Source organism: Tasmannia lanceolata, unplaced genomic scaffold (genome assembly GCF_043159265.1).
Source record: "Tasmannia lanceolata isolate RefF3 unplaced genomic scaffold, GAP_Taslan_0.1 ptg000013l, whole genome shotgun sequence".
NCBI lineage: Eukaryota > Viridiplantae > Streptophyta > Magnoliopsida > Canellales > Winteraceae > Tasmannia > Tasmannia lanceolata.
Window position 1 is genome coordinate 47,424,370 of NW_027518690.1, and position 25,575 is coordinate 47,449,944.

At 38.1% G+C, this 25,575-nt stretch overlaps 2 protein-coding genes, 1 long non-coding RNA gene and 1 pseudogene across 5 annotated transcripts; 2 read left to right on the forward strand and 2 right to left on the reverse strand.

Moving 5' to 3' along the window:
* The first annotated feature begins 1,876 nt into the window (after positions 1-1,876).
* TLP7 (tubby like protein 7) lies at positions 1,877-7,668 on the forward strand. Of its 2 annotated transcripts, none has more exons than XM_077395002.1 (4): positions 1,877-2,388; positions 3,231-3,318; positions 5,502-5,631; positions 6,944-7,668. In XM_077395002.1, exons 1-4 carry the CDS (start codon positions 1,990-1,992, stop codon positions 7,512-7,514), a joined length of 1,188 nt encoding a protein of 395 aa, XP_077251117.1. In that variant the 5' UTR covers positions 1,877-1,989; the 3' UTR covers positions 7,515-7,668. The 2 variants fall into 2 exon arrangements, with proteins under 2 accessions (XP_077251117.1, XP_077251118.1); XM_077395003.1 differs by having other exon boundaries at positions 5,505-5,631.
* Positions 7,669-8,018: 350 nt separating this feature from the next.
* LOC143890360 (multiprotein-bridging factor 1b-like) lies at positions 8,019-16,541 on the reverse strand. 2 transcript variants are annotated; one of them, XR_013255180.1, is made up of 5 exons: positions 16,259-16,541; positions 15,106-15,189; positions 9,085-9,167; positions 8,783-9,001; positions 8,019-8,552 (listed from the first exon to the last, which is right to left on the reverse strand). XR_013255180.1 is itself a non-coding variant. In XM_077395004.1 (4 exons), the coding sequence occupies exons 1-4, from the start codon at positions 16,398-16,400 to the stop codon at positions 8,882-8,884; spliced, it is 429 nt and encodes a 142-aa protein (XP_077251119.1). In that variant the 5' UTR covers positions 16,401-16,541; the 3' UTR covers positions 8,586-8,881. The 2 variants fall into 2 exon arrangements, 1 of the variants encoding a protein (XP_077251119.1); XM_077395004.1 differs by lacking the exon at positions 8,019-8,552 and having other exon boundaries at positions 8,586-9,001.
* Positions 12,670-14,020, forward strand: LOC143890361 (uncharacterized). Its single transcript, XR_013255181.1, has 2 exons — positions 12,670-12,839; positions 13,257-14,020. It is a non-coding gene; the product is annotated as an uncharacterized LOC143890361 (long non-coding RNA).
* Positions 16,542-17,683: 1,142 nt separating the features above from the next.
* On the reverse strand, positions 17,684-20,122 carry LOC143891341 (uncharacterized; annotated as a pseudogene).
* Positions 20,123-25,575: the final 5,453 nt, after the last annotated feature.

Here is a 25,575-nt window from a genome sequence, read left to right on the forward strand (position 1 = left end):
CACTTATTAAACGGTTAGGATTCTCTGATCACGAAAACTTTGGACCATTGCCAGTCCCTAATGGGGCCCCTGGTGCGATCAGTCTGCAGCACAACCAACCCAGGTGCTACTATTAACACTTTAACAGGAATGGTGCATGTATCATTCTTCTTTTAGAATTTAATGTTGGGAAGGTCTATCTGTACTCTTGTTTAATAATGGCACTCCTCATTTGTAGGAAAAGATGAGTTCAGACTTCAGATAGTGACCCTAGAAGCTAGAACTAGCTGTAAAATCCAATGGAGCAGCTTAGATCCGAATGGAGGGATGCTCATGTATGAAAATATCCTCCCTATTTTTATTCATTTATGTCTATATATGAAGGGTATTTTTGTAACATTGAAAATCTACACAAGACGACAAAATATTTTATGGGAAATGATATCAGCACAACCAAGTTTTGATAAATTATTTTAGTGGGTAAAAGTTTTACTAATTTCACAAACTCAGCTTGTCTTTCTTTTTTATTGACTTATGAGACCTAGCTCTTTCAATTATAAAGGACAAGATGAGTTAGTGCAAATATCAAAACATGGTTGTGCTGATATAATTTCCCTATTTTGTTTCCTACTACTAATAACCGACAATGTTTTGAAAACAAGGTAAGTTCTCCCGATTATCAAAACATGATCTTGCGGATATCAATAGCCCTTATTTCCCGGCTTTTTGTGTTTGATTGATGATTAGTCTTTACTCATTGCCTTGCTAATTTGTCCACCCAATAAGCGTAGAGCCTCTAACAGCTGTAGTAAAAAGTGCAAAAGGTGTACAGTGTGTCATTAGTAAAACAAAGCAATGCAGATCTGATTCCCTCTCTTTTCTTTTGCAAAAGTACTCTCTCTGATGCTCCCATTTTGGTAATAAATTATGAGATTTTATATGGTGTAATAGTCCCTTATTTTTCAAAAAGGGAGATGATATTTTCACCCCCCCTACATTACGCATGCGCTCCCCTCATAAGGCGTCAGATCACCTTATCAGGGGAGGCATGCTTAATGCCCGAGGGGTGAAAAATCATCACCCTTTTCGAAAAGTACTGTATGGACGATGATCCAAACCGTTCATGTCATGGGCCATAACATAAATAGGTTTTGCCTAAAAAATCATTTCCATAGGATGATCCGAGCCCTCCGATCTATAGAGGTTTCTATTTATGTTATGGCTCATCACATGGACGGTTTGGATTATCCTATAGTGTGGTCCGTACCGGACTATAAGGGCTCACACCGTATAAAATCTCGTTATTCTTACAAGAAACAGCTGCGGTGGAACATTGTGTTTTCTTTCCCTTTTTCAGTTTAATCTATTGAAAGCAAGAATCTTTCCAGTTTAATCCTCCAGTTTTAAGCCCTTTTCACGGCAGAACCCGGGGCAAATCCGTAATCTACCGTGGATTTATCATTTTTGCACCGCATTAAGTCGATTAACAGCAGGGTTCCTTTTTCGCATCCCCATGTAGGGTAATGCGCCCCACTGTTTAGTGTTTTTGTTGACGCCGAAAAGCGTTTAACAGCAGGGTTCCTTTTGTCGCATCCCCACTGTAGGATAATGCGCCCCACTGTCAACGTGTTTTTATTGACGTTACCACTTACCAGTGGGGCGCGTTATTCTACAGGGGGTTGAAAAAATATCTCCCAATTAAAATCACATTTCTTTTTCGTCCCACATGTAGATAATGCGCCCCACTGTTAACGTGTTTTTTTGTTGAGGTCGAAAAGCATTAAATCTGCGCACAATTCACGTTACCAGGGAGGGGGCGCGTTATCCTAGAGAGGGGTGAAAAAATCATCTCCCATTCGAAAAATCCAGACCAGGTCAGAAAGACCCAAACGTAAATAATAAGCCCTAGCAAACAAAAAAGGATAGGAACGAAGTCCCATCGCGTCTTCGTCTCCCTTCGTTTCAGCCTCCCTCAAAAATCAATCAAACTCTCTCTCTCTCTCTCTCTCAATGTCTCTCAGAAAGGCATTTCTCTCTCGTAAGGGTTCCAATTCTAGATCTCGCTCTTTATACAGAATCACGTCAAAAAGCGCGTCACCTAATAATGCCTTGAGAGAGCTGAGAGATTTGCAGAGAGAAGAAGAGGAGGAAGAAAATAAGGGTTTGGTTGAGAAAGAAGATGCTGACGTGGCTTCCGATCCGATCCAGGAAAATCGATGGTCCAAAATGCTCCCGGAACTCCTCGGCGTGATCATCCGGAACGTTGATTCGACCGAAGATCGGTGGCCGATCCGAAAGAACGTTGTGGCCTGTGCTTGTGTTTGTCAGAGATGGAGAGAAATTACTAGAGGGATCGTGAAGCCTCCGCAGGAGAACGGTCAGATCACCTTCCCTTCTAACCTCAAACAGGTTCGTTAGGGTTTCTCTCTCTCTCTCTCTCTCTCTCTCTCTCTCTCTATGTTGTGATTTCTTAGCAATTTCTGGTTCGGTAGGGTTTGTTTCTCTCTCTCTCTCTCTTTCTATGTTGTGATTTCTTAGCAATTTCTGGTTCGTTAGGGTTTCTCTCTCTCTCTCTCTCTCTCTATATATATATATATATATATATGTTGTGTTTTCTTAGCAATTTCTGGTTCGTTAGGGGTTCTCTCTCTCTCTCTATATGTTGTGATTTCTTAGCAATTTCTGGTTTTTGCCTTATAATTTGGGATCTATTGTGGCTAGATCTGGTAGAATTTGGTTGCTAATCGATGTTTTGGACATATTATTTCATAAATTGGTTGTTAATCGATGCTTTGGATCGATTCTCACTAGTCGATCCTAATCGATTCGTGTTTTTCCTTTTTTGTTTGTTCGCATTTTAAAAGCCGGAGGGCTTATCCTTCTATGAAAATATCTATAGATAAGACGTTTTAGGGTTTCTAGAAGCTAGTATAGAATGATCTCAAAACGGAAATCATTGCCCTAATCTGATGCCTATTATCAGTTTTGCGCGAAAGACGAAAATGATTGCCCTAATCTGATGCCTATTATCAGTTTTGCTTGAAACACGAACTGTAATGCAAACCTTTTATAGAATACAAGCGTGAACTGTAATTCAAACCTTTTTGTGGTCTGTAATGGAATTCCATTATGCTATTTGTAGAGAGTTTCAATGTTAGTGAAGTATGCATAATGTAAGTGATGAAAACGTTTTCTCCTATTTTGGTTGCTGGTTCTGAGATCTAATTCTTGGATTTGTTTGTTGAGTGCAGCCGGGGCCTCGGGATCTTCCTATTCAGTGTTTTATAAAGAGGAACAGGAGGAATTCAATGTTTTACCTGTATCTTGGATTGACTCAGAGTAAGTAAATTTCAAGATGCAATTGATTTACTTGCCCCATTAGTTTTTTATCTGATTTTTCTGCACTGTTCTTGGTCTCCTACTAGCATGCTGGTGTGTATGTGTTGAATATATTAAGTTAGTTGCAACTTGCAAGACCGGAATGCAGGAGGAAAAAAGAACTGATTTTTGTGCCTAGAATTTCATCCTATATATTATATTATATTATATATTTCTTTTGTATATTATAAGCGCACACATAGACTTTCACACACCCCAACAAAAACTGGTTTGACATTTTCAATCTTCTCAATTGACTCTGACTTGCACTGTTTGTAATTGGGCATTTTTAAGTTTTTACTCTTTCAAGAACCTTGAAAAAACATGGCGACTTATTTTTTTAGGGATGTAGTTCCAATGACTTACCATACAATCATATTTGTGTATCTATTCTGAATTTATTCATATATGTATGATGATCACTGTCTGATCAGAAAAAGGCGATGATGTTTGGCTCTTACAATTTAATATGATATGTGTGATTCATCCAAGTCCAGCCACTGTTGTGGGTTTGCATTAATAGATAGTATTTATTTATAATGTTGGATATAAAATGTTATATAATTTTATACTGATGGATATGGCAAATGAAATGCAATTCATCTTGTCAGGCCGTGTAACTCTTTTCAGCAAATTGTTCATGGAATTTTTCATTGAATGAGCCTCCTATAGAAACAAGTCAGCTTCTTCACCCCAATGATTAGGCAGCAGGCCAACATCTAAGCCACATCCGTACAAGTTTTGAGAAATGTAATATACATAAATATCAGATTGAATGCTAAGAGCTAAGAAAAAATATGCTTAACGGGTTGACACAAAGAGAATGACGACTTTGATCTAATAATACTTAGTACATTGACCTGTAGATTGGTATCCGTAATTGAAATCACTCTAGGTCACCTTAAACAAAAGCTTTCAGTCCATGCAAAAACTGTTGCAAGCTGAGTCTTGAGACGACCATTGCTTTACCAAACCATACTTAGCACTTCTCATACAGCTGCATAATTTTTTTTTAAGTTTCAAAGGGCCTTTTTTATAATCAAGATCAGCTATCCAAGTGGGACCATGCCCTCACAGTTTACTGGCTATATATGCCTAAAGCAAAGGTATTTCTCGCCTGCAATTTGCAATACAGGCATGTAGGCAGGTCTTAAATTACATTCAGACATTCAGGTGGGTTTATTTACTTGGCTCCTCAAATTCCCCCCCAGCTTGGATCAGATTCTTTAACCACACTCTAATCCCAATTTGTCCTGATTCAGTCAGCTTCCATCAATTGTTATTTTATTCTTCACGACTTCTTCTCTATATTAGTCAGAACCAGTTAAATACATCAATCATTGGTGTCTTCAATTGGCTCATGCACATCTTCGTACTACTTTCTGCATGTGTGTCTATACATATGCTACCAAAAAGGCATGCGGCAATGCACACACAGTTGGGAGAGAGCGGGAGGGATGGCTTATACTTATATATGCTAGTAAAAGGTACTCGGTAATGCACACACACAGTGGGGGGCGATGCACGCACAGTTGGGATGGGCCTTTTGTGTAAGGATTAAACCGGATATTCAAAGTTGCCTCATCTGTGTTTAGTCATTAAAAGAGGATCTTTCTTGCTAAAATGCCTTTGAAAGTGATGATTTCCTATTTTGCTGTATGTGAAATTCTAAATGCATGAGTAGTAATGCATGGAATAAATCAAATTTATCTTTGTATTTGGTAATCCGTGCTGGAAAAATCAATTTCTATAATTCTATTCTAGAATTTGCAGAAACCAAGTACATCCATTTAATAGGTACAGTTGTATGTGAATGAATAACTGAACTAGAAACAACTACGATTTCATATTTCTTGGAGTCTAAGCTGAAAAGGCCCGCATATGATTGAGAGGTGGGAAAATGAGTCGGATTTTCTGCATAGGAATGTTCCGGACGGGTTTCAGACTAACCAATTTCTATGTTTCTGTAATGTTTGTGGCAGACTGGCAGTTTTTAACTCTGGAGAGAAAATTTTCCAATTGTTAAATTGCGCCTTCATTTTTCAATAATTTCCACAACCTCTTTATTATGTTTCATATTATTTTGTTCTTGACTATTGTTCTAGAGTGTGCAAAGTTTCAGCTCATATGAATTGTTCTTGCAGCAGTTGCAGATAAAGGGAAATTCCTCTTAGCTGCTCGAAAGTTTAGGCATGGTTCTCACACTGAGTATATCATATCTCTGGATGCCGATGACTTGTCTCAAGGAAGTAATGCATATGTGGGAAAGTTGAGGTAAGCCTTCAAAAATTTTCTGCCTTTGCATACTCTACCTGCTTGATTTTTAGACGTCCTGTTCTAGTGAATGACTAGTTTGTGTCATGTTCTTTACCAGTACTATTAATGTTCATTATGGTAGTATGTTCTACTTTTAGAAATGATTTTCATTTATTATGCATAGATCCAATTTTGCATAAACAAGCCATGCTGATACAGAATCTCTAGTGATTCTATACATAGGACTCTTGCTAGCTGATGTATTAAATTCGGTGAATCTGCAGAGATCCACATAGAAGGCTGTAACCGAAAAAAGTGAATAAAAATACTCCAAATGTTGGGGAATCTGGGTAAATGGCATTAAAGCCTTTGGAAAAAGGCTACCCCGTCCGCTTCACTATTGATGGCCCTTCTTACATGTCAAAAGATACTGGAAAGGCTCCCACTCGATCCTGAATCTCGATCTTGTATCCCACTTGATCCTTAATGTCACAAGGCTTGTTAATGTCCACATGATGACATTTTCGAAAGGCAACCGATTTTAATGATGTTCCAGTGATGCCCTCGTAGTGGATAAGTTAAGTTGTGTTATGCGAGTAGGAAAGAGTTTCATAGGCAAATAGGCTCAATTAACATATGAAACAGTTAGAACCGATGTAATAAGATCAGTCATTGGCGTGCACTCGAGTAGTAAGAAACTGTGACTATATAATAAGATCTTCTATTGCATGGCTTTCGTAATAGAATACCTCACTAGGAAGCTATCCACAGTTGCATATTTTTGCATATTGCTCCTCTGATATTGACGAAAAACAGAAGGTAATTTTGGTGATACATGCATCAATTTATTTTTTTAACGTATTGGTAAGTAAAGATTAAAAAGAATCTATTTCTCAATGCCCTAAAACTACTTGATAGATTATATTAGGGAAATGTTATCAGCACAACCATATTTTGATATTTTCACAAACCCAGCTGTCTTTTTTTCTTTAATTGGCTCCTGAGATTGTTTTGGGACATTTCCCATATATTATTATAATACAATATATGAATTTTATTAGAGTTCAAAAATATATCAAGTTTTTTTTTCCGAGAAAAGGTAACGAAATTTTATTCATAAAAATGACTGATTACAGTAATGGGACAAGACGTCCCCTTCCATTGAATACAGTTCTCCTTGTGCCAGTTAACAGCCTTTTATGTCTGGCAATTCTACACAGTTGGATTCACATGTACAGATAGTATCTGCAAAATATTTCTATATTGTATGTAATCATGCTGAGAGAACATTTCAATTTTTTTCTTTCCAATGCGTCTACTCTCTTTGCAGATCCGATTTCCTGGGCACTAAATTCACAATCTATGACAACCAGCCACCTTATGATGGTGCAAAGCCCTCGAGCAATCGAGCAAGCCGCCGTTTTGCCAGTAAGCAAATCTCCCCCCAAGTTCCTGCAGGTAGCTTTGAGATCGGACATGTCTCTTACAAATTCAACCTCTTGAAGTCAAGAGGACCCAGAAGGATGCTTTGCACACTCCAATGCCTTCCGAGAAGAGAAACTGTTGATAAACCTCAGAAAGACTGCAATACACAGAAGCCGGAGTTAAGTGTTGGATGTGCAATTCTGAAGAACAAAGCTCCGAGGTGGCACGAGCACTTACAGTGCTGGTGCTTGAATTTCCATGGGAGAGTGACGGTAGCGTCGGTGAAGAATTTTCAGCTGGTTGCGACGGTTGATCCAAGCCAACCGGAGGAAAGAGGAGATGAAGATACTGTGCTGCTTCAGTTTGGGAAAGTAGGGGATGATATTTTCACCATGGATTATAGGCAGCCATTGTCCGCCTTTCAGGCATTCGCGATTTGCCTTACAAGCTTTGGTACGAAACTGGCCTGTGAGTGAATCCCTCTTATTTAATCTCTGAATGTTGTATGTTGTGATGTTGTTGCTTAGCAACAGCTTCTTTGATTAACAGTTTTATGGTACAAGATGGAGCATGTTGTAAATGTGTTTCTGTATGAATATGGAGCTCTGTCAGGAACACACTCTCTCTCTATCTCTCTATCTCTCCAGGCATTTGAATGCTTTGAGGTCCATGTTATGAGTAGAGTAATAGCTCTTGGTCGTGCCATGATTGAGCCAAGTACCATGAAAACCAGGTTCTGGACTTTTTCAGTGCAAGGCTGTAGAAATTATGTAATCAAAGTTGTGTTTAGGCACTTCTTATGAGATTCTATAGACAGGTGAGTGTGTTTTCGTAGATAGTACGGCAGAGCCCACTTATTTGGATGAACTACCCCATTCGTTTTTTAGTCTCCCACTCCCCCCTCCCCCCTCCCCCCTCCGTGGTGAGGCTGTGTCCCCAAAAATGCCCGTGTAAGCAGTGAACCATTCTCACAGAAACTGTTAGAGGGGGGGAATTTAAGTAGAGCCACTTTTTTTTCTATTTTTCAGCAGATGGGCAGAGCCATTAAAAGGGAACAAAACAGAGGAAGTGGTCATAAGCGCCAACTGAAGTACACCTATCATTAGATGCACAACAGTATATCATTTTAACAACATTCTAGTGGTACTAGTATTGACCACAAAATTTACTCAGCTCTAAATAAAATCCGAGAAATGAGATGTAAAAAGGTAGTTGATCCGGTGATTTGGCGATCTGAATTGTTCAATCACTCGGCTGCAACGGGTGATTTGGCTATCCGAATTGTTCAATCACGGCGCTGCAACGGATGGATGACGCCCAAAAATCTCTCCAGAGCATAGGGCATTAACACTGATTGGCTATACTTTAATGTTAACAAACCATCCATTTGCAGGCCAATACTCAAGATCATAGGCGTCATCCAATGAGAGGGCGCCTAATGTGGGGGGCCACCAGGTAAATGGTCCAAATAATCAAATTGCAGAGCCCACCTCCACTGCTCTGTTTCTTCCAGGCTGATTCAAATGGAAACCATTAAATCATCATAATTCAGGACAAAACAATCCTCATTCACAACAAATGACATGGAATTCACAAGTTCTAAAGAGTATTAACACAGTCAGTTCATGCACACACCTATCTAGCATTACCCAACCTCAAGAATATAGTCATGGAATTCACAAGTTTTAAAGACACACTGTAGTAGTTTCTCACAAGTATTAACACAGTCAGTTCATGCACACACCTATCTAAGATTAGCCAACCTCAAGTATAGTCACCCCTGCTACATATGCAAGTAACTTGGCTTCCCTGTACAGACTTGCTGTTAGAGACTCAACTGCCATTACTTCTTCCCTCGCAGCTTTACGCCAAGAACCCTCTCCAATTTGCCGATAATCTGTTGATTAGGAATGGCTTTCCCAGACTCGTATTCTTGTATGACTTGGGGCTTCTCATTGATCATCTGCCAGGGATGGGCGTTCCAATGTATGTAAAAACCCTAAGACTCAAATAAACAAACAAGGGTATAAGGAAGCAAGAAAGTACCTGTGCAAGTTGAGCCTGAGTGAATTTCTTATTCATTCGAGCTTGCATGATGCTCTTCTTCAGTTCAGTTGGTACTCGTTCATCTGGCGTGAAATAAGTATCAGAAGAGTTAAAATTGAAATATGGATACTCATTATTGAAACATTAACAAGAAACCCATGGCAGCTTATTCTACCAAACAAATAACAGTTGTAAACAATATGCCATCACCATGCAGTTGTTTAAGAAAATGCTTAAATAATACTGCATGAATATAACAGGTAATCAAGACAATTGAATCTACAGAGAACAAATGAAACCTAGAGTTCAGACTGTGCAAAGAAGGCAAGGTGAGAACTTTCAAAGGTAAAACGTACCTTCTTCCCATCATCAATGTCAAAATGGACACATCAAAGTAACTTTTTTCTCCATATTTTCTTACACATCAACAAAGTAACTTTTTCCTTCCCCTCAGAGATGGAAACCCCAGAGCTTCCAGAATTTCAAAAGAACAAAAAAAAAAAAAAAAAACTCCATCAAATCCTTCACTTGTTGGGCCAATCCACTTATAACAGGCTAATGCATATCCTGTTTATGATTTGGCAACCAAAGGCATCCATATATAACAAGACGAGCTGTGGAACATTCAGTCAACATTGGCTCCCCAAACTACAACTATTCCCCATCTCCTATGCATGCCTACTCTACAATTTGGCATCCACAAACATTAAGTCAGATAGGCCACGGAGATTGTCACGAACTGCATAATATTCAGTCAACATTGCAATGCTGAATAATAAATGGGTAGCTTCAGGACGTTAAACCTAATGAGGGAGAACGGTTGCCAATGAGGAACTGCTTCAAAGTTCTGCTTGAAGGAGTTGGCCGAACAGGGGCTGGCTGATGATGTGTCCAATTATTTAACTGGGACCTCATTTGCTTAGAACTGCTAAATGGAAGAAGATTGAGAAGCTGAGGAGGCATTTACAGAAAAGGGAGAAAACGAAGAAATGGAGGGAGGAAATAATTCGAGAGGCAAGGCAAAGGGATCTAAGCACCCAAATGTCCATATGAAACCCTTTCGGTGCATTCCAATGGATGAGAAAGGGAGATGGAGGATGTGGCTTGAAGCAGAGGAAATGGGTGAAAAAGTAGTGTCGTCCCTGAGCTCCATTTTCCTATTCTAGTGACTCTCTGGATAGCAAAATGGAGGTGGAGAGCTTCCTAAACTGCTGAATATGAGGAGATTGGTGGGGGTCTCATTTACCGAGAAGAAGTTAATAAGAGAATTGCCAGGGAGAATAAAAATCTTAAACTTTGAAGTCAGTTATAGCAGAAGTAGCTAGGGAGGTCAGGGTGGCAAATACCAAGGGGGCGTGCAAGAAAAATGGTTCTAAATGAAGCTTTATCATGGAATATAAGGGTTTAATAATTGGTTCATGTACCCCGGCAACAGAAAAAAGCAATATTTTTTTGTCCGAAAAAAATAAGGGTCTAAGAACAGACGATAGGAAGGGTGCGAACAAGGAAGTGACCAGGAGGAGGATTAGCTATCTCCTTATTGAGGAATCTAGACTGGATATGATTTGTTAGCCATATGCGGGATAGTTGAAACAACAGTTGAGCGGCCATTAATACAGGAGGGGCATCCGGAGGTCAGCTAAAGGTATGGGATCCTGATGAGGCGATGATGGCCTATCTTCATAGGGGCCAGATTTGATATCTGTGTTGCTCTCCTCTAGAGCGGGTGGTTTTTAACTGGGTCCCGACCAATGTCTATGGTCCCGGGAACCAGAGACAGGGATTACTGTGGACTGAATAGGATGAGGAGAAGGGCAGGCAGCCTCGCTCATGGTGTGTGGGAGGGGATTTTAACACTAAATTGTATTCACATGAGAGACGGACTGCCGGTAGAATAACTGATAACTACAAGCATAAAAGAGTTCACAAAATTCATTTACAGAAGTGTCATACAGATTTATCCCCCCTATGGGCTGCGCTTCACGTGGACCAGCAAGAGGATTAAAGTATTAAACCAGTGCTTACTATGATCGACAGGTTTCTGGTTAACCTTGATTGAAGAGCTACATTGCAAAATTCACAATTGTTGTTGTATTTGTGGTTTAGAGAGGTCAGTTGAGTTTGGCTAGGAAGTTACATCAGTTGAAGCTCAACATTAAGGAATGGAGAAAGAATGCTTTTGGTAGAGTAGCAGGAACGAAGAGCCAAGTCTTTGGGGAGATGGGGGTTACCGATGGTATCGAAGAAGAGAGATTCATCAGAAGCCAGTAGGATACAATGAATATGATATCAGAGGAAAAGCTTGTTTAGGGTTTTAGATTTTCTTTCTTTTTTATGTGGGGGAGGGGCGGGAGAAAATAATAAATATTAATTAAAGAATAGTTAAAACAAGAGTTAATAATAAAATAATAAAATAATAAAAAAGACAGGTAAGCACGACATTCTATAATAAAATAATATGTCATACTTGATAGTACAAAAAACATGTTGACACATCCCACATTAAGTCCGAAACCTCCAACAGTATGCTTACAACTGTCGAAAGGAGTGTCGATACGTGTCACCCCCGTGCACAACGGTAAATTCAAAGTGTCAGCTAACACATCGGTGTGAATGGATTCTTTTTGATGGTTTTTTCTTTCTTTTGAATCGCACACTTTTGCGTTCTTTCGAGACTATTGGGACCTCATTAAGGAGGAAGTTATGAGGATGCTATGTGATTTCTTTGTGTGAATGACCACATTGACAAGGATGCTCACCCTAAAGAAAGAAATGCGCAGTGGAAATCAAGGACTACAGAAATATTACTTTGGAGGGCATTTTGTATAAAATCATTGCTAAATCTTAGTGTCTAAAGTGTGTGAAGTGTTAGGGAAGGTGATTTTCCCTCACCAAGGTGCTTTTGTAGACGGCCGTAAAATACATTAGGGGTGCTAATTGCAAATGAATGCGTTGAGCCTAGGAAGAAGGGAAGCTAGGGATCAATTGTAAGGTTGACATAGAGAAGGCATATGATATGATTCATTGGGGATTTGTTGATTACTTATTGGGGAGGATGGGCGCTGTAGATAAGTAGATGAAATGGATTATGGGGTCTGCTTTGTCTCCTCAATTTTATATTCTTGCAAATGAAAAAGTTGTTTTTTCTCCCAGCAAAGTTTTTTGGGATATGAAGTCTGTTTTGTTTGTGGGCTTCCAGAAAAAATAGAATTCAATGGCTACTCTATTCAAGATTTGTACAATAAGTTGATGTGATTTAGCCTTAGGATTAGTTATCCTAACTATATTTGTTTTATTTCACTTATAAACTTTTATTTAGCTATTTGTTGTGTTTGATTGGACTTAGATGCAGGAGATGTCCACATCATGACCCGTGACCACTTACGCACTCCCCATGGCCCACAACTTATGGCCCTAAACCCATTATGTAAACATTCACATGGCCCATAACGGGGATGTCCACATCATGACCCGTGACCACTTACCCACTTGCCCACCACTTGTGGCCCTAAACCCATTTAAAACCTAGTGGCTCACATGGCCCATAACTTAAAACACCCCCCCCCCCCCCAAAAAAAAAAAAAAATCTTCTCTCTTCTCTCTCCACTTCTCTCCCATTTCTCTCCTCTCACTGGCTTGGAGTCGCCACACCCCTCCCCTTCTCCTCTTTCGTTTCCTCACTCTTTCCCCTCTTGTTTCTCTCCTCTTTGGTGGACGACCCAAGCCCAGAGGCACCAGTGCCACCACTTCCCTAGGTACGCCCTACGCCCTTCTCTCTTTTCTTCCCCCTTCCTCCTCCACGCTTTCCCCATGTCCCAAGACTTTGTTTCTTTCTCTCCTCTACTTATCCCCTTCTTTCTTCACCTTTTTCTTCTCTCTACTCCTCTTTTGTTTCTTTCTCTACCCTTTCCCCTTCCCTTCTTCTCATTCTCTCTTCCCCGTAACATTCCCCTCACCTCCTTACAACCCAACACTCGCATCCCAAATTAGCAACCTTTCTTTTCTCCATTTGGCTGATATTTAGAGATTGACAGGAACCATTTTCACATTTATTACAGATCTGTTACACTTTTGAGTTACAAATGTTCTAGTTGTGAAGCCATTAAAAAAATTGTTCTAGTTGTGAATGACTATCATATTGTGTTTAATATTTTAAATCATTGTTTCCAAAGTAGGAAGCGAGTGCAAGAAGCAATGTGGGGAGTGAAAGCGAGAACCAAGGTATCTAGTAAAGAGACAAATGCAGTGAAAAGCTTTGAGAAAAATAACAAGGAAAAATGCACGGAGAGTCATCCAAAGTTAAGATGAAGCATATAATATGCCTCATTGGAAGCAAACAAGAAGCGTTAGAAAGAGATAGGGTTATAATAGGTTAGGGAGGAAGGGTTAATGTAGGTTATGGATTACAAAATACAAATAGTAAAGAGGAATTCACGATTAATTAAAACTACAAGTTTTAGGGATTTATGGTTTTACATTTTTGATTATGTAGATTTAATGTTAAGTTATTGGAGCACTCCAGCGATGCCGAGAGTCTATGCGTTCGGATGGACAAAGTTCCAGCATAAAATCCTAATAGTCGATCACCTGCGAAACTGTAAGGTTTTAATAATGGAATATTGTGCTCTATACATGGAGGCGAGGGAGACATAGATCATTTGTCCCTTCATTGCAGGATTGTCAGACATATTTGGGGCTGGATCCTTAGGAGATTCAGTATAGCTTGGGTCATTACTCTTCGATTATTAGAGGTTACTTGACAGCTGAAATTCATGGTTTTGCCTTCATCTCTTTTTTGGTTCTTTTTTTTTTGCATGAAATTCTTATTTTTGGGAAGAATATGTACGGCGCTAATTACTTTATATTGCATTATTTTCTTGCCTTTTGCAGTACAACTTTTGTTAGTATTATACCATTTTATTGTTTCGTTTGATCATTCCTTTTGTGAAAAGAATTGTTTCTATGCTTTTAGTTCGGTAGTAGGAAAAGAACTTGACAAACAGGCATGCATAAAAAGGCACTGACAAGCTCACTCACACTGGACGCCTAATAAATCAAGCTAAAATTATCAAATCAAAGTTTTCAGTTGAAAAAAATGTGCCAAAAATCATTAGAAATAAAAGTAAACATAAAAATGTGGTAAAAAATCTAGTGTATCCCTCTGTATGGGACCTTGAGCAAGTGTATCAGCCTATTCATGGGCAGTCATTTCTAGCCTCCAGCAAGTACATTAAGCGCTACTATTATTTTGAACTGTGGTTTCACCTTTCCCTCCCTTCTCTCTAAGCAACCTATCATGGTGCACTATTTTCTTGTCAAGCTAGAACCACAGACAAAATGTTTGGTCAGTGTATATGGTGATCTTAAAATAGAACCATTTATATCTTGCAATGTATTTATTTCCAATAAAAAAACCATTATCTCCATACTTTATGGCATCAACCTGTTATGCGATGTCTTAGTTTGCAAGCTAGCTATCAGCCAGCAAGTCATCTCTCCCAACAAGTAGAACTATGAGTGCAAGTTTCCCCACACATCCTAGCAAAACACTTGTAGAAGCTCATTCTACATACCACTATAATTTATCCAAAAAAGGTGTGATAAATCAAACATCAATTTTGAGTCTGAACAGATTATGCCAAAAAGATGCATGCCTGTTATGTGGTGAAGGAAGATTTTCTTATAATGGTGATTCTTGACATGGAAGCATACACAGCTAAAGAAAGCAAATAGAAATGCAAGGAACATATAATCATCAAATACCAGTGGCAGAAGTCATCATTCCATCATCTTTCCAAAAAAAAAATCATCATTCCATCACAACAAAATAAATGTTTGGTTCAAACATGATGAAATGTCCTTCAGCACAATATTAAAGGTGATGCCCATGATGATGTTCCAAATATAGGGTGGATCAACAATAAACCCACAAATTAAAATTCACAACAATAAGAGATAGGAAAATGTAAATTTTATCCTGCACGAAAAATACAAAATTAGTAGCAAGCCATAAGTATTTACGGGCAAGATTCTCTGTTTCCTCATCAAGCTTTCTTGTATTCAAAGTGGTGCTGCTTGAGGCCGCTTTGTTTGTACCAGCAGCACCTGCAAAAGATAAATAATGGTAAGCACCAACACTCTACTGAGAGAGAGAGAGAGAGACTGCATCTATCAAATGCATCTTATTATGTAATAGAGCAAAATTCTACGATTAAGTTTTGTAGACAAAGTCATTTAAATAGATTAGGAAACTACTGTATAACTCCTATAAGAGCATCCACAGGGCGGATTGAAAAATCAGAGAAAATTTTCTCGAATAACGCCTCATCACAAGGGATCAGAGATAATCACACACGAGGAACAGGCCTTTGGGAAACAGATGTTTCAATCAATGCTCATCGATGAATAATGCTGCCCTCATTGCTCACCTTCCAACCGATTGCTTTCTTTCGTATAAATCTTTCTTTTCTAAATTTACTTCTCTCCTGGGACGGGGATACGAGTATCAACAGCCAAACATAAATTGACTTTCTAAAAAACAACTCATATTCAACCACTAAAGTGCTATCCATACATCAACAACGGAAGCCTAGAGTTCCAAATAGGGTTTGGATAATCTTTCTATTACCGTGAAATCCTTATTACCAGTCCACACGATATCACCAACTCAATAACATATTTGATTTACAGTCTCCATATTTATGCGAGAGAATCGATTAAGAAGGCCAGATCCATACATTTTTCCAGAGCAACAGATTCACAGAATCATAATCTAACTACTAACTGAAAAAAGAAATAAAAGAATCATCATCATCATCATCATCATCAGAGAGAGAGAGTAATATTTTCCCTGAGCGACAGATTCACAGAATCATAACCTAACTATCAAGTGAAAAAAAAAAAAAAAAAAGAAAAAAGATCATCATCAGAGAGAGAGAGAGTATCATAAGCCTTCGAACAAAAAACCTTTATAACTAGAGAAAATAGAGATCCATAGATAAAGCTTGATTTACAGTCTCCATATTTATGTGAGACAATCGATTAACAAGGCCAGATCATAATCAGAGAGAGAGAGAGAGAGAATCATAAACCTTGGAACAATAAGCTTTATAACTGGAGAAAATCGAGATGTATAGATAGAGCAAATAAGAATCCATAAAATTACAATCGTAACCTTTTCTGATGGTTTCTATCTCGGCACCGCTACGGCGAGCGGCGTTAACGACTTTCTCGTCTTTTTTGGCGGCAGATGTCGGAGCCTTCTTTCGGATCACAACGGGCTCCCAGTCCTGGGTCAAGGGTCCGATTCCGGCCATTTCTCTCTTTTTCTTCCTTCTGATATCAAAGATTCTGCTGAGAAAATCGAGCGTTTGCCTTTCTTCCTTTGCTAGGGTTGCACAAAACACAGGAGACGGGGTAGGCTCCGAATAGGCTCCGTTAACGGACTACAGAGTCTGTTGACACTTATTTAAGTAGACACTATCGAAAAGTTCATTGGAATGTGACGGGAAATGATAAACTGGCACTGTTTCTAGGATAATTCGCGCCCCTTAAAGGAGGTTATGACTTATGAGGCAGAATTGTAACGCTTTTTAACGTCAATTCACGTTAAAGGGGTGCGAATTATCATACAGGGTGTGAATTTATCCTTGCCCAATATATCTTGCCACAGCAACTGATATTAAGTAATTAAACCTCCTTGTTTTATTTGATTTAACGGTTTATAACCCTGCCGCCAAAGGCTATTGACTATTGAGTCTATTGACAGCTGATTGAAACTTATAAAATAGGGATATTTGTCTCATTATCAAAACATGGTCTCAACCATGGTTTAAAATTTCGGTTTCGGTAACCGTTTCAGAAATACGGAAAACCGAAATTTCGACCGAAATTCTGAAATTTGGTACTCCCGTTCGAAATTCCGGACAGAAATTTCGGACCGAAACTACCGAAATTTGGTAAATGGCGAAATATTTAATTTTGCCAAATACCGGTTTCGGTCCCCACCGAAATCCGAAATTTAAAACCATGGTCGCAACAATATGATGAGATTCCCTTTGTTGTAATACGAGAATATCCTTTGTAATTTTACAAATTACAAGTTAAACATGAGGGGTATTATATAATATCCATCTAATATAATAATACTAAAAATATTTCATTCCTATCAAATTAAAATAGTCTCCATCCTCTCTGTTTCTCCTATAATTATAAGGCATGGCAAGATAAATTCAAGGTCAAACTATGAAAAATGTCTTTTAATTGATGAAATTAACCATCTTATCTTTGGGTGAGGAAAAGTAAACATGGCACACATGTATAATAGACCTGGCAAACGGGTAACCTGTGCGCAGGGGCGGAACCAGGAATTTACACCTGGGGGGGCCAGACTAGTTGTAAAAAAAATGCATGATACAGACACACACACACTTTCATAGAATTAAAAAAGTTAAACCATAAATTTAAACTAATGAATTAAAACTATGATAGGACTTTCAATACACGAAGAGTATGCTATAACTCCATGAATATGCGAACGTGTTAGCCAACTTTGATTGAAGCCGACAAAAGAAAACAAAAAAAGTAAACCTAAATCTTTCTATTTAAGTTGTGCCCGTCGACTTTTCATATCATAAAATTCATCTACGATCATATCTGTACTGAAACTCTCAGCGATTTCTTTTTCGATGTAGACCACCAAGCAATCTGCAAGAAATTCATCTTCCATCTTGTTACGAAGTCTTGTTTTAACAAGCTTCATAGCTGAAAATGCACGTTCTGTAGTTGCAGTTGAAACCGGAAGAGTCAACACAAGACGTATCAATCTATCAATCAGATAATAGATCGCTGACTTTCCCGTTGCACTTAATCTTTGGCAAAGTTCAGAAATTGTGGAAATATTTTGAAAATCTGGATGCTGAAGTATATCAAGCTCATAATGCTGTAGTTGAAATCTCAAATGAATTTTTTCGTGCTCTGAGAAATCTTGAGGATAAAATTTCTCCACAAGATTACGAATATCTTCAATTTTAAAAGATTTATAAGCCTCCTTAGGATTAAGAGCAGAACTAAGAATAAGGACCTCTGTTGCTTGCTCATTGAATCTGCTATTTAGCTCTTGCAATTGAGAGTCTATTGCAGCATTAAATATGTCAACCCGATAATGGTGCTCCATCGTAATGGGATCCTGTGATTCACGTGACCGACCACGACCTGCTGTGTAAGGGGCACTCATATCAGGAATCTCAATCCCACGTCTTTCGCAAAATAATTTCGCATTCTCGAGTAAACTATTCCAGCCGTCTTCCCTCAACTTTTGAATGAGTAATTTTGTAGTTGAGACTAAGTGCAGAGCATTCAAAATGTCTTGCAAACGATTTTGCAAAGCATGGCAGAGAACATCAGTGATTCCCATGATTTCTTTCATCAAATGTAATATAAAAACAAATTCAAAAGATGTCATCACATCATAAGCGGTATCTGCATCACCACGTTGAGAAGAAGTGGCTCCTCCTCCATTAATGATATTTATAAGCACTGTGCAAGTAGCAGAAAACATCTTTAGTAAGCTGCAAATAGATCTATAATGGGAGCCCCATCGAGTATCCCCAGCTCGTTGCAAAGTGCCGATTTGATTAGCCCCTCTACCAGACTCAATCTCATCGATAGAAATCAAATATGCAATATCATCCGCTTGGTTAGACTGCAATTCATCATGACTTTTGCAAGAGGCACCGATAATATTAACAATGGAAGACAACTTTGAGAAAAAATGATGAATAGACATTACTTCTCTGGATGCTCCAACCAATGTTAATTGTAATTGGTGAGCTAGGCAATGCACATAATATGCATACGGGCAATCTTTAAGAAATAAGGCTTTTAAACCATTCCACTCACCACGCATATTACTAGCCCCATCATATCCTTGACCTCGAATGTTTTGAATGTTGAGACTGTGACGAGAGAGAACATCACATATCTCCTTTTTAAGAGTCAATGCAGTAGTATCTCTAACATGCACTAGATCAAAAAATCGTTCTCTAATAAAACCATCCTTATCAACAAATCTCAAAATAAGAGCCATTTGCTCTCTCATAGACTCATCTCTAGCTTCATCAACAATAATGCAAAATTTTTCATCCCCAATTTCTTCACGAATTGCACTACGCACTTTACTTGAGAAAATATGCAATATTTCCTTTTGAATTTTAGGCGATGTGTATTTGGCATTCTTTGGAGCATTTTCTAAGACAACCCCGAAAACTTTTTCATTATAATCTGCCAAAATCTTTATCATTTCAATAAAATTACCTCGATTTTTTGAACTTATGCTCTCATCATGACCTCTAAAAGCACATGCTTGAAATGTTAACCAACGAACGGTGTCTATGGAAGTCTTGAGTCGCAACCGGTTATTCTCAATCTCTTGTGATGTTTGTTTTTCTATCAGCTTTTCAATATGCTGTGATTGATTCAATAGATCATGACAAGCCTTCTCAGCAATTTTATGTGGTGAATTATGGTCTTTTCCAACATGACCTAAAAATGCACAATTCAATCCATCATTCACTTTTTTCCAATTTCGAAACCCTTCACTTGTAAACGCGCCTAATCCTGGGCGTCCTGTTGGTTCCTTACAAAAAAGATAGCATGAAAGACAAAATGCAGCATCCTTTGAAGGGGAGTATTCTAACCAACAAAATTTTTTGAACCAAGAAGATTGAAATCAGCGAAGATGATTCTCTACTCCAGAAAGAGGATACTCTGAAAGTTGATATTGATATGTTCCAGCAATAAGATATGCACGACGAATTTCATCTCTTTGATTAACAGGATATTCCCACATTTGATGACGCAATCCTGGATCACGTTCTAAGGAACTGGTATCAACCTCTTCAAGATGAGTTCGTGGTAACTTAGAAGGACGTTGCTCAACATTTGACATGTCAGAATTTAATGGAGAAGGTGTGCTGACTTCTGAATCATTAACATTCTTTTTTTTGAAGAATGCATCGATAGTTTTTGGTTTGCCCATGATTCAACGTATAATTTTGAGGAGTGAATCTGGATTAATAAACAACCTGAAAATTTTATCTATCAATTAGTATAATATTTTTCAAGGATTTTATAAACCACTAATCTTATAAATAAGAAGATTGATAATAAGACATCTGGGCATGCATAAATATATAACGAAGTAATGATAACATAGAGGAGGCACACCTAAAGAGTCAAGATTGTGAGAAGTAGAGATAGAAATATAGATAGTGGAATCAATGTAAATGATGAGCTAACTTTGCACAATTATTAAATCATGGTAGTGCAAATATAAAACTTCTAAACGATCTAGGCATCTAGAGGATTCCTTTTATAACTCATAACTCAACGTATCAACCCTTACACAAACTAAGTTTTCTTATTTAAACATCTCAGTTTTCTTCATCTTCTTCTTTCTAGGTTTTCTTATTCTGAAAAAGGGGTATTTCTTGTTCTAATGGCGAATGTTTATGGCCCAGGGCATTTAAGATCCAGGTAATTGAATTCTCTAGAGAGGGAATTCTCTATGCCATTGCTTGAATTATACTTGATTCTCTATGGCTTAGGCCTAACTGCCAAAGGGCATTTTTCTTATTTGTTGCTTAGGGTTTTTCTTAATCAAAGTTCACTGTTTAATGCTGCGCAATGGTGTCATGGTGATTGGTGACCCATCAAATTTGGTAGAACATCTCCATTATCCCTCAATCACCACAGCCCTCTCAATTTTGAAAATGTTCTCCTTCTCGCTCTAAAAATACAGAAATCAGAAGAGGAAAGAACTCTAAAAAAAACTAATCTCAATCGGCCCTCTGCCCCTCTCAAGTCTCAAATCTCTCCCCTTCTCCCTCTTAAAACAAAAATCAGAAGAGAAGAGCTGAAGAGGAAAGAACCCTAGCAGGCTAGCAAAACAACTTAGGACATTAATACTGGGTTTAGAGTTCCAACAACTATAATGGTTACATAGAGCTGAAAGCCCTAGCATCAAGGCCATGGCATAAATGAGTTCCATTTCTCTCTTCTCCATCTCTCAACAGCCCCACCCCCTCTCCATCCCTCAACAGCCCCACCAGATAGTCTAGGAAGGTGAGAAGAATAGATGAGACATAGACGCCCAAAACCAAATCAAGAATCTGCTCATTTCATTGGATATTCACCCAACCAGGATCAAATTAAGAGAATTAGAAACCAAACAAAAGAAATCAAAAGGAAATTGATGACTACCATGCTGTGAAAGTTCTTGAATGACCGTGAACCATGTAACCTGTATATGCTATGGCTATAATGCCAGTTTGTAGTATTAAAAAAATAAAAAAAATACGGAGAAAAATGCTCCATTTTACAATACCAAGCAGCTTAATTAATGGCCTTGTTTTGGAGATAAATCAAAAGGTGAGACCATTCATGTGGATTACTCATTACAGGGCACTTACAGGGTCTCCTAATTCGTTTATAAAAAAATGATTTAATTCATGAGCTAATGTATAAAAATGAGACCACATTCACATTGAGAATCCAATTTCTTTCTTCTCAAGTAGCTTATGCTAAAGAAATTATCCATTTAGAATAAAAGAACAAACAAGACATAAACTTCAATGCAACAACTAAACAAGATAAACATGGAAGAATAGAAATTAATGGTTGTATATGAGTATATCTTATGTGCAGAGAGTTTTCAAACAACAGACAAAACAATTAGAAAGTTTTTGAACCTAACCCCTTACAAGTTACAAGTTACAACCCTAAGATCCAGGCTCTTAGCTCTACATCCCAAAATGGCAAAATACAACTAGTAAAAAATCCTAGGGAGAAAATCAAATGAATCTTAAGTTTTGAACCCTACCAGAGTACCAGTCAAACAAGAGCATAAACATATATTAATATATACCCTAAAAAGAATGAAATAAAAAGAACAAAAATAATCAAAACTTTTAGAAATACAGAGGGAAAAAGAAAAGAATAATACATTAATACTAACCTTTTCTCCTTCTTCTTCTTCTTCTTCTTCTTCTTCCGCCCAACTGAACCAATTTTTTCGCACGGCACAAACCCTAACGTAAAAGGAAAAGCCGAATAGGGAATTTTCCAAAAATATATATGGAGTGGAGGTCTCTAAGAACTTGTTTAGAAATAGAGAGTATATGGATGGAGGTCCTCTTAAATGGGGTGAATATTCACTTCCCTTTCAGTTTCCAAGTTTCCAATTCCAGAGGCAGAGAACTCTCCTAAAAGGCTAAAATGGAAGCTTTATACGGTAATACGGGAGTTTTTGACTTTTTGTAACATAAGGATAAGGAGATGGCTCAGATGGGGAATTGATATTTTCACCCCTTGGGATTGAAGTTGCACACCCAAATCGTGGGTTTTTAAATCCCATGGGAAACTATAATAAAATAATAGGTATTTTAATAATTTTGCAAATCTTTGGGGGGGCCACGGCCCCCCCAACGGTATACGTAGTTCCGCCACTGCCTGTGCGGGTACGGGTACAACCCGTGCGGGCCGGGTGTACCCGCGGGTACGGGTCTCATTTTGCCAGGTCTAAAGTATAATGGTGAGATATCGGACCTTTTTTTGGTAGATAAGCTGGGATTGAACCTCCAACCTCCAGCTTGAAGAGTAAAAGCCTTTACCATTGAGCTAGAGCCTGAATCCCCATTGGACCTTTTCATCAAGATAAACATGCGTTCTCGAGATTAATTTATTTTGCTTGGAAAAGTTTTTGAGAGAAAATCTTGAAATTTCTTTTTGTACTTTCATTGTTTTTATTAGAAATGTTTTTTTTCACATGGTCACCCTTTCAGAGCATCAAAATATCAATGCACTTAAGGGTGAAAGTTGGGCTGGGCTGAGCCGGCATAAAAATCCAAGTAACCCAACTTGAGTTAGAATTTTGGCTAATTTTAAACTTAGTTGGGTTTGGTTTCGACCTTTTCCTCAAAGTCCATGTTAAAAATTAGGTTATGCATAGGTACATCTTGTTATCAACTGAGAAACTCGGACTGCTTCACACACACACATATATATATATCTACTACAATAAGCCGGGAAGAAAAGAGGAGAGTTTTTTCGATTTTTTTGAAAATTACGTGAGAATTACACGTCACATTTCTTGACTTTTTTGAACAAATGCACCCATTCAACTCATATAATTTCAATCCTACCCTCCCCTTTATGCTTTTAACAAAGGCACCCATTAAATCATATAATTTCAATCCTACCCCCTCCTTTATGCTTTTAACAAAGGCACCCATAAAGACATATAATTTCAACCTTAGCCCCCCTCCTTTATGGTTTTTTAATAAAAAATCTATAGGGTGATCTTAACCGATTTAAGAGGAATTATGGAAACCTCTATAGATTGGAGGGCTAGCATCAGCCTGTGGAAATGATTTTTGGGGCACAACCTATTTATGTTGTGTTCCATCACATGGGCGGTTTGGATCAACCTATGACGTGGTCCGTACAGTTCTTTGTCGGCCCGTGCATCGCACGGGGCTTTTTACTAGTATATATATATATATATATATATATATATAGAGAGAGAGAGAGAGAGAGAGAGAGAGAGAGAGAGAGAGAGAGAGAGAATTTGTATGGTGTAAGGCCTTACAACAATACGGCCCTTGATATTTGATCCAACAGCAGCTCACTTTTTGAGGAGCTGCTGTTGGATCAAATGTCAAGGGTGGTACTTCCACCTTACAAAGGACTTATTGTTGTAAGGCCTTACACCATATAGTCTCTCTCTCTCTCTCTCTCTCTCTCTCTCTCTCTCACACACACACACACACACACACACACACACACATTAGGAAAAGGGTTTCTGAGCTCGAGCTCACCTGAGCTAGAGCTTAGAAACCATATCTCCCATAGTTGTTTGATTCATCCAACCCATTCATTCTATAGGTTATGATTAGGATTATGATTTATGGTTATGATTATGGTTAGGCTTATGATTTGTGGACGTTTAAAATAGATGGCTAGAAGATGTTCTTCTATAGATTGAATGGTTAGAATTATGGTATGGAGATGGTTTGTTAGGAACACCCTATCTATATGAGATCCTATAGAATGAATGGGTTGGATGAGTCAAACAACTATGGGAGATGGTGCATTATGAGCTCGAGCTCTGAAACCTCTCTCTCTCTCTCTCTCTCTATATATATATATATATATATATATATATATATATATATATATATATATATATATATATATGAGAAAATGGTTTCTACACACAAGTGTAGATAAGTTATTTACACACTAGTTTAAAATACAGTGGAGGCCCACATTGTTTGGGTGATCCAAACCATTCATTTGATTGGCTCTCACATAGATAGGGTGTCCACAAAAAAATCAGCTCCATAGGATCATCCTAACCCTTCGAACCGTGGAGGCAAAAAATTGACAAATTTGTGAAGGTTTATACACGTCCATTTTACCTCCACAAATCGTAGGGTTGGAATGGATCCTACGGAGCTGATTTTTTGTAGACACCCTACCTATGTGAGGGTCAATCAAATGAATGGTTTGGATCGCCCAAACAATATGCCCTCCACTGTATTTTAAGCTAGTGTGTAGATAACTTATCTATACTTGTGTGTACAAACCTTTCTCTCTCTCTCTCTCTCTCTCTCTCTATATATATATATATATATATATATATATATATATATATATATATATATATATTAAATTTTTTATTTTTTATTTAGAAGTACATAAAAATCAGAGGAATGATAGAATGAAGGGCCCCTTGCAAAAATCAGCTCCAAGGTCACGCCTATTGGTTGCTTTATGCAAACTGATTTCTAATTTTTGACTTGGGTTGACTTTAGGCAGAGGCCAATTGGATACAACGATTTTATAATCCAGGATTGTATGGATTATAAAATCCATGTGTTTGAGATGGATTTACGTTTAAAATTTTAGACATAAGCTTTACTCTAGCACAATCCTTTCATACCTAAATTCTAATATTAAAAGCAATATTTCTAGGCTACTGATTTTGGCACCACCATGTATTAATAATTCCACTAAGTCAACTTGTCTTTAATTATTGAGGGCTGCTAGCAAAACAGGATTTCGTTTGGAAAATAAAGGCGAATCCCATGCTGTGACACATGCTCAAGAAGACAAGGAAGTGGGCCTGAAACCCCACGAAATGGAAAATAAAACAGTGGTCATATTCACTTTTTGTCTATATTTTTCCAAACGTTTTGGAAATGTTTTCCTTAAGCTCGATTCATTTAAGATTATGAAAACCGATGGTGAGTCCAAAACCAATTATTGGTCTCAAATTTACGTTCATTTTCAGTCCAATAATTGGATTTGGACTCACAATCCGTTGTCATAATCTTCAACGAACAGGGCCTTAATTATTTTAAGCTGTCAAAGGATATTACAGTTCCTAGAAAACCTCTCAAAGCCGATTAAAAAAGAAAAGACAAGCTG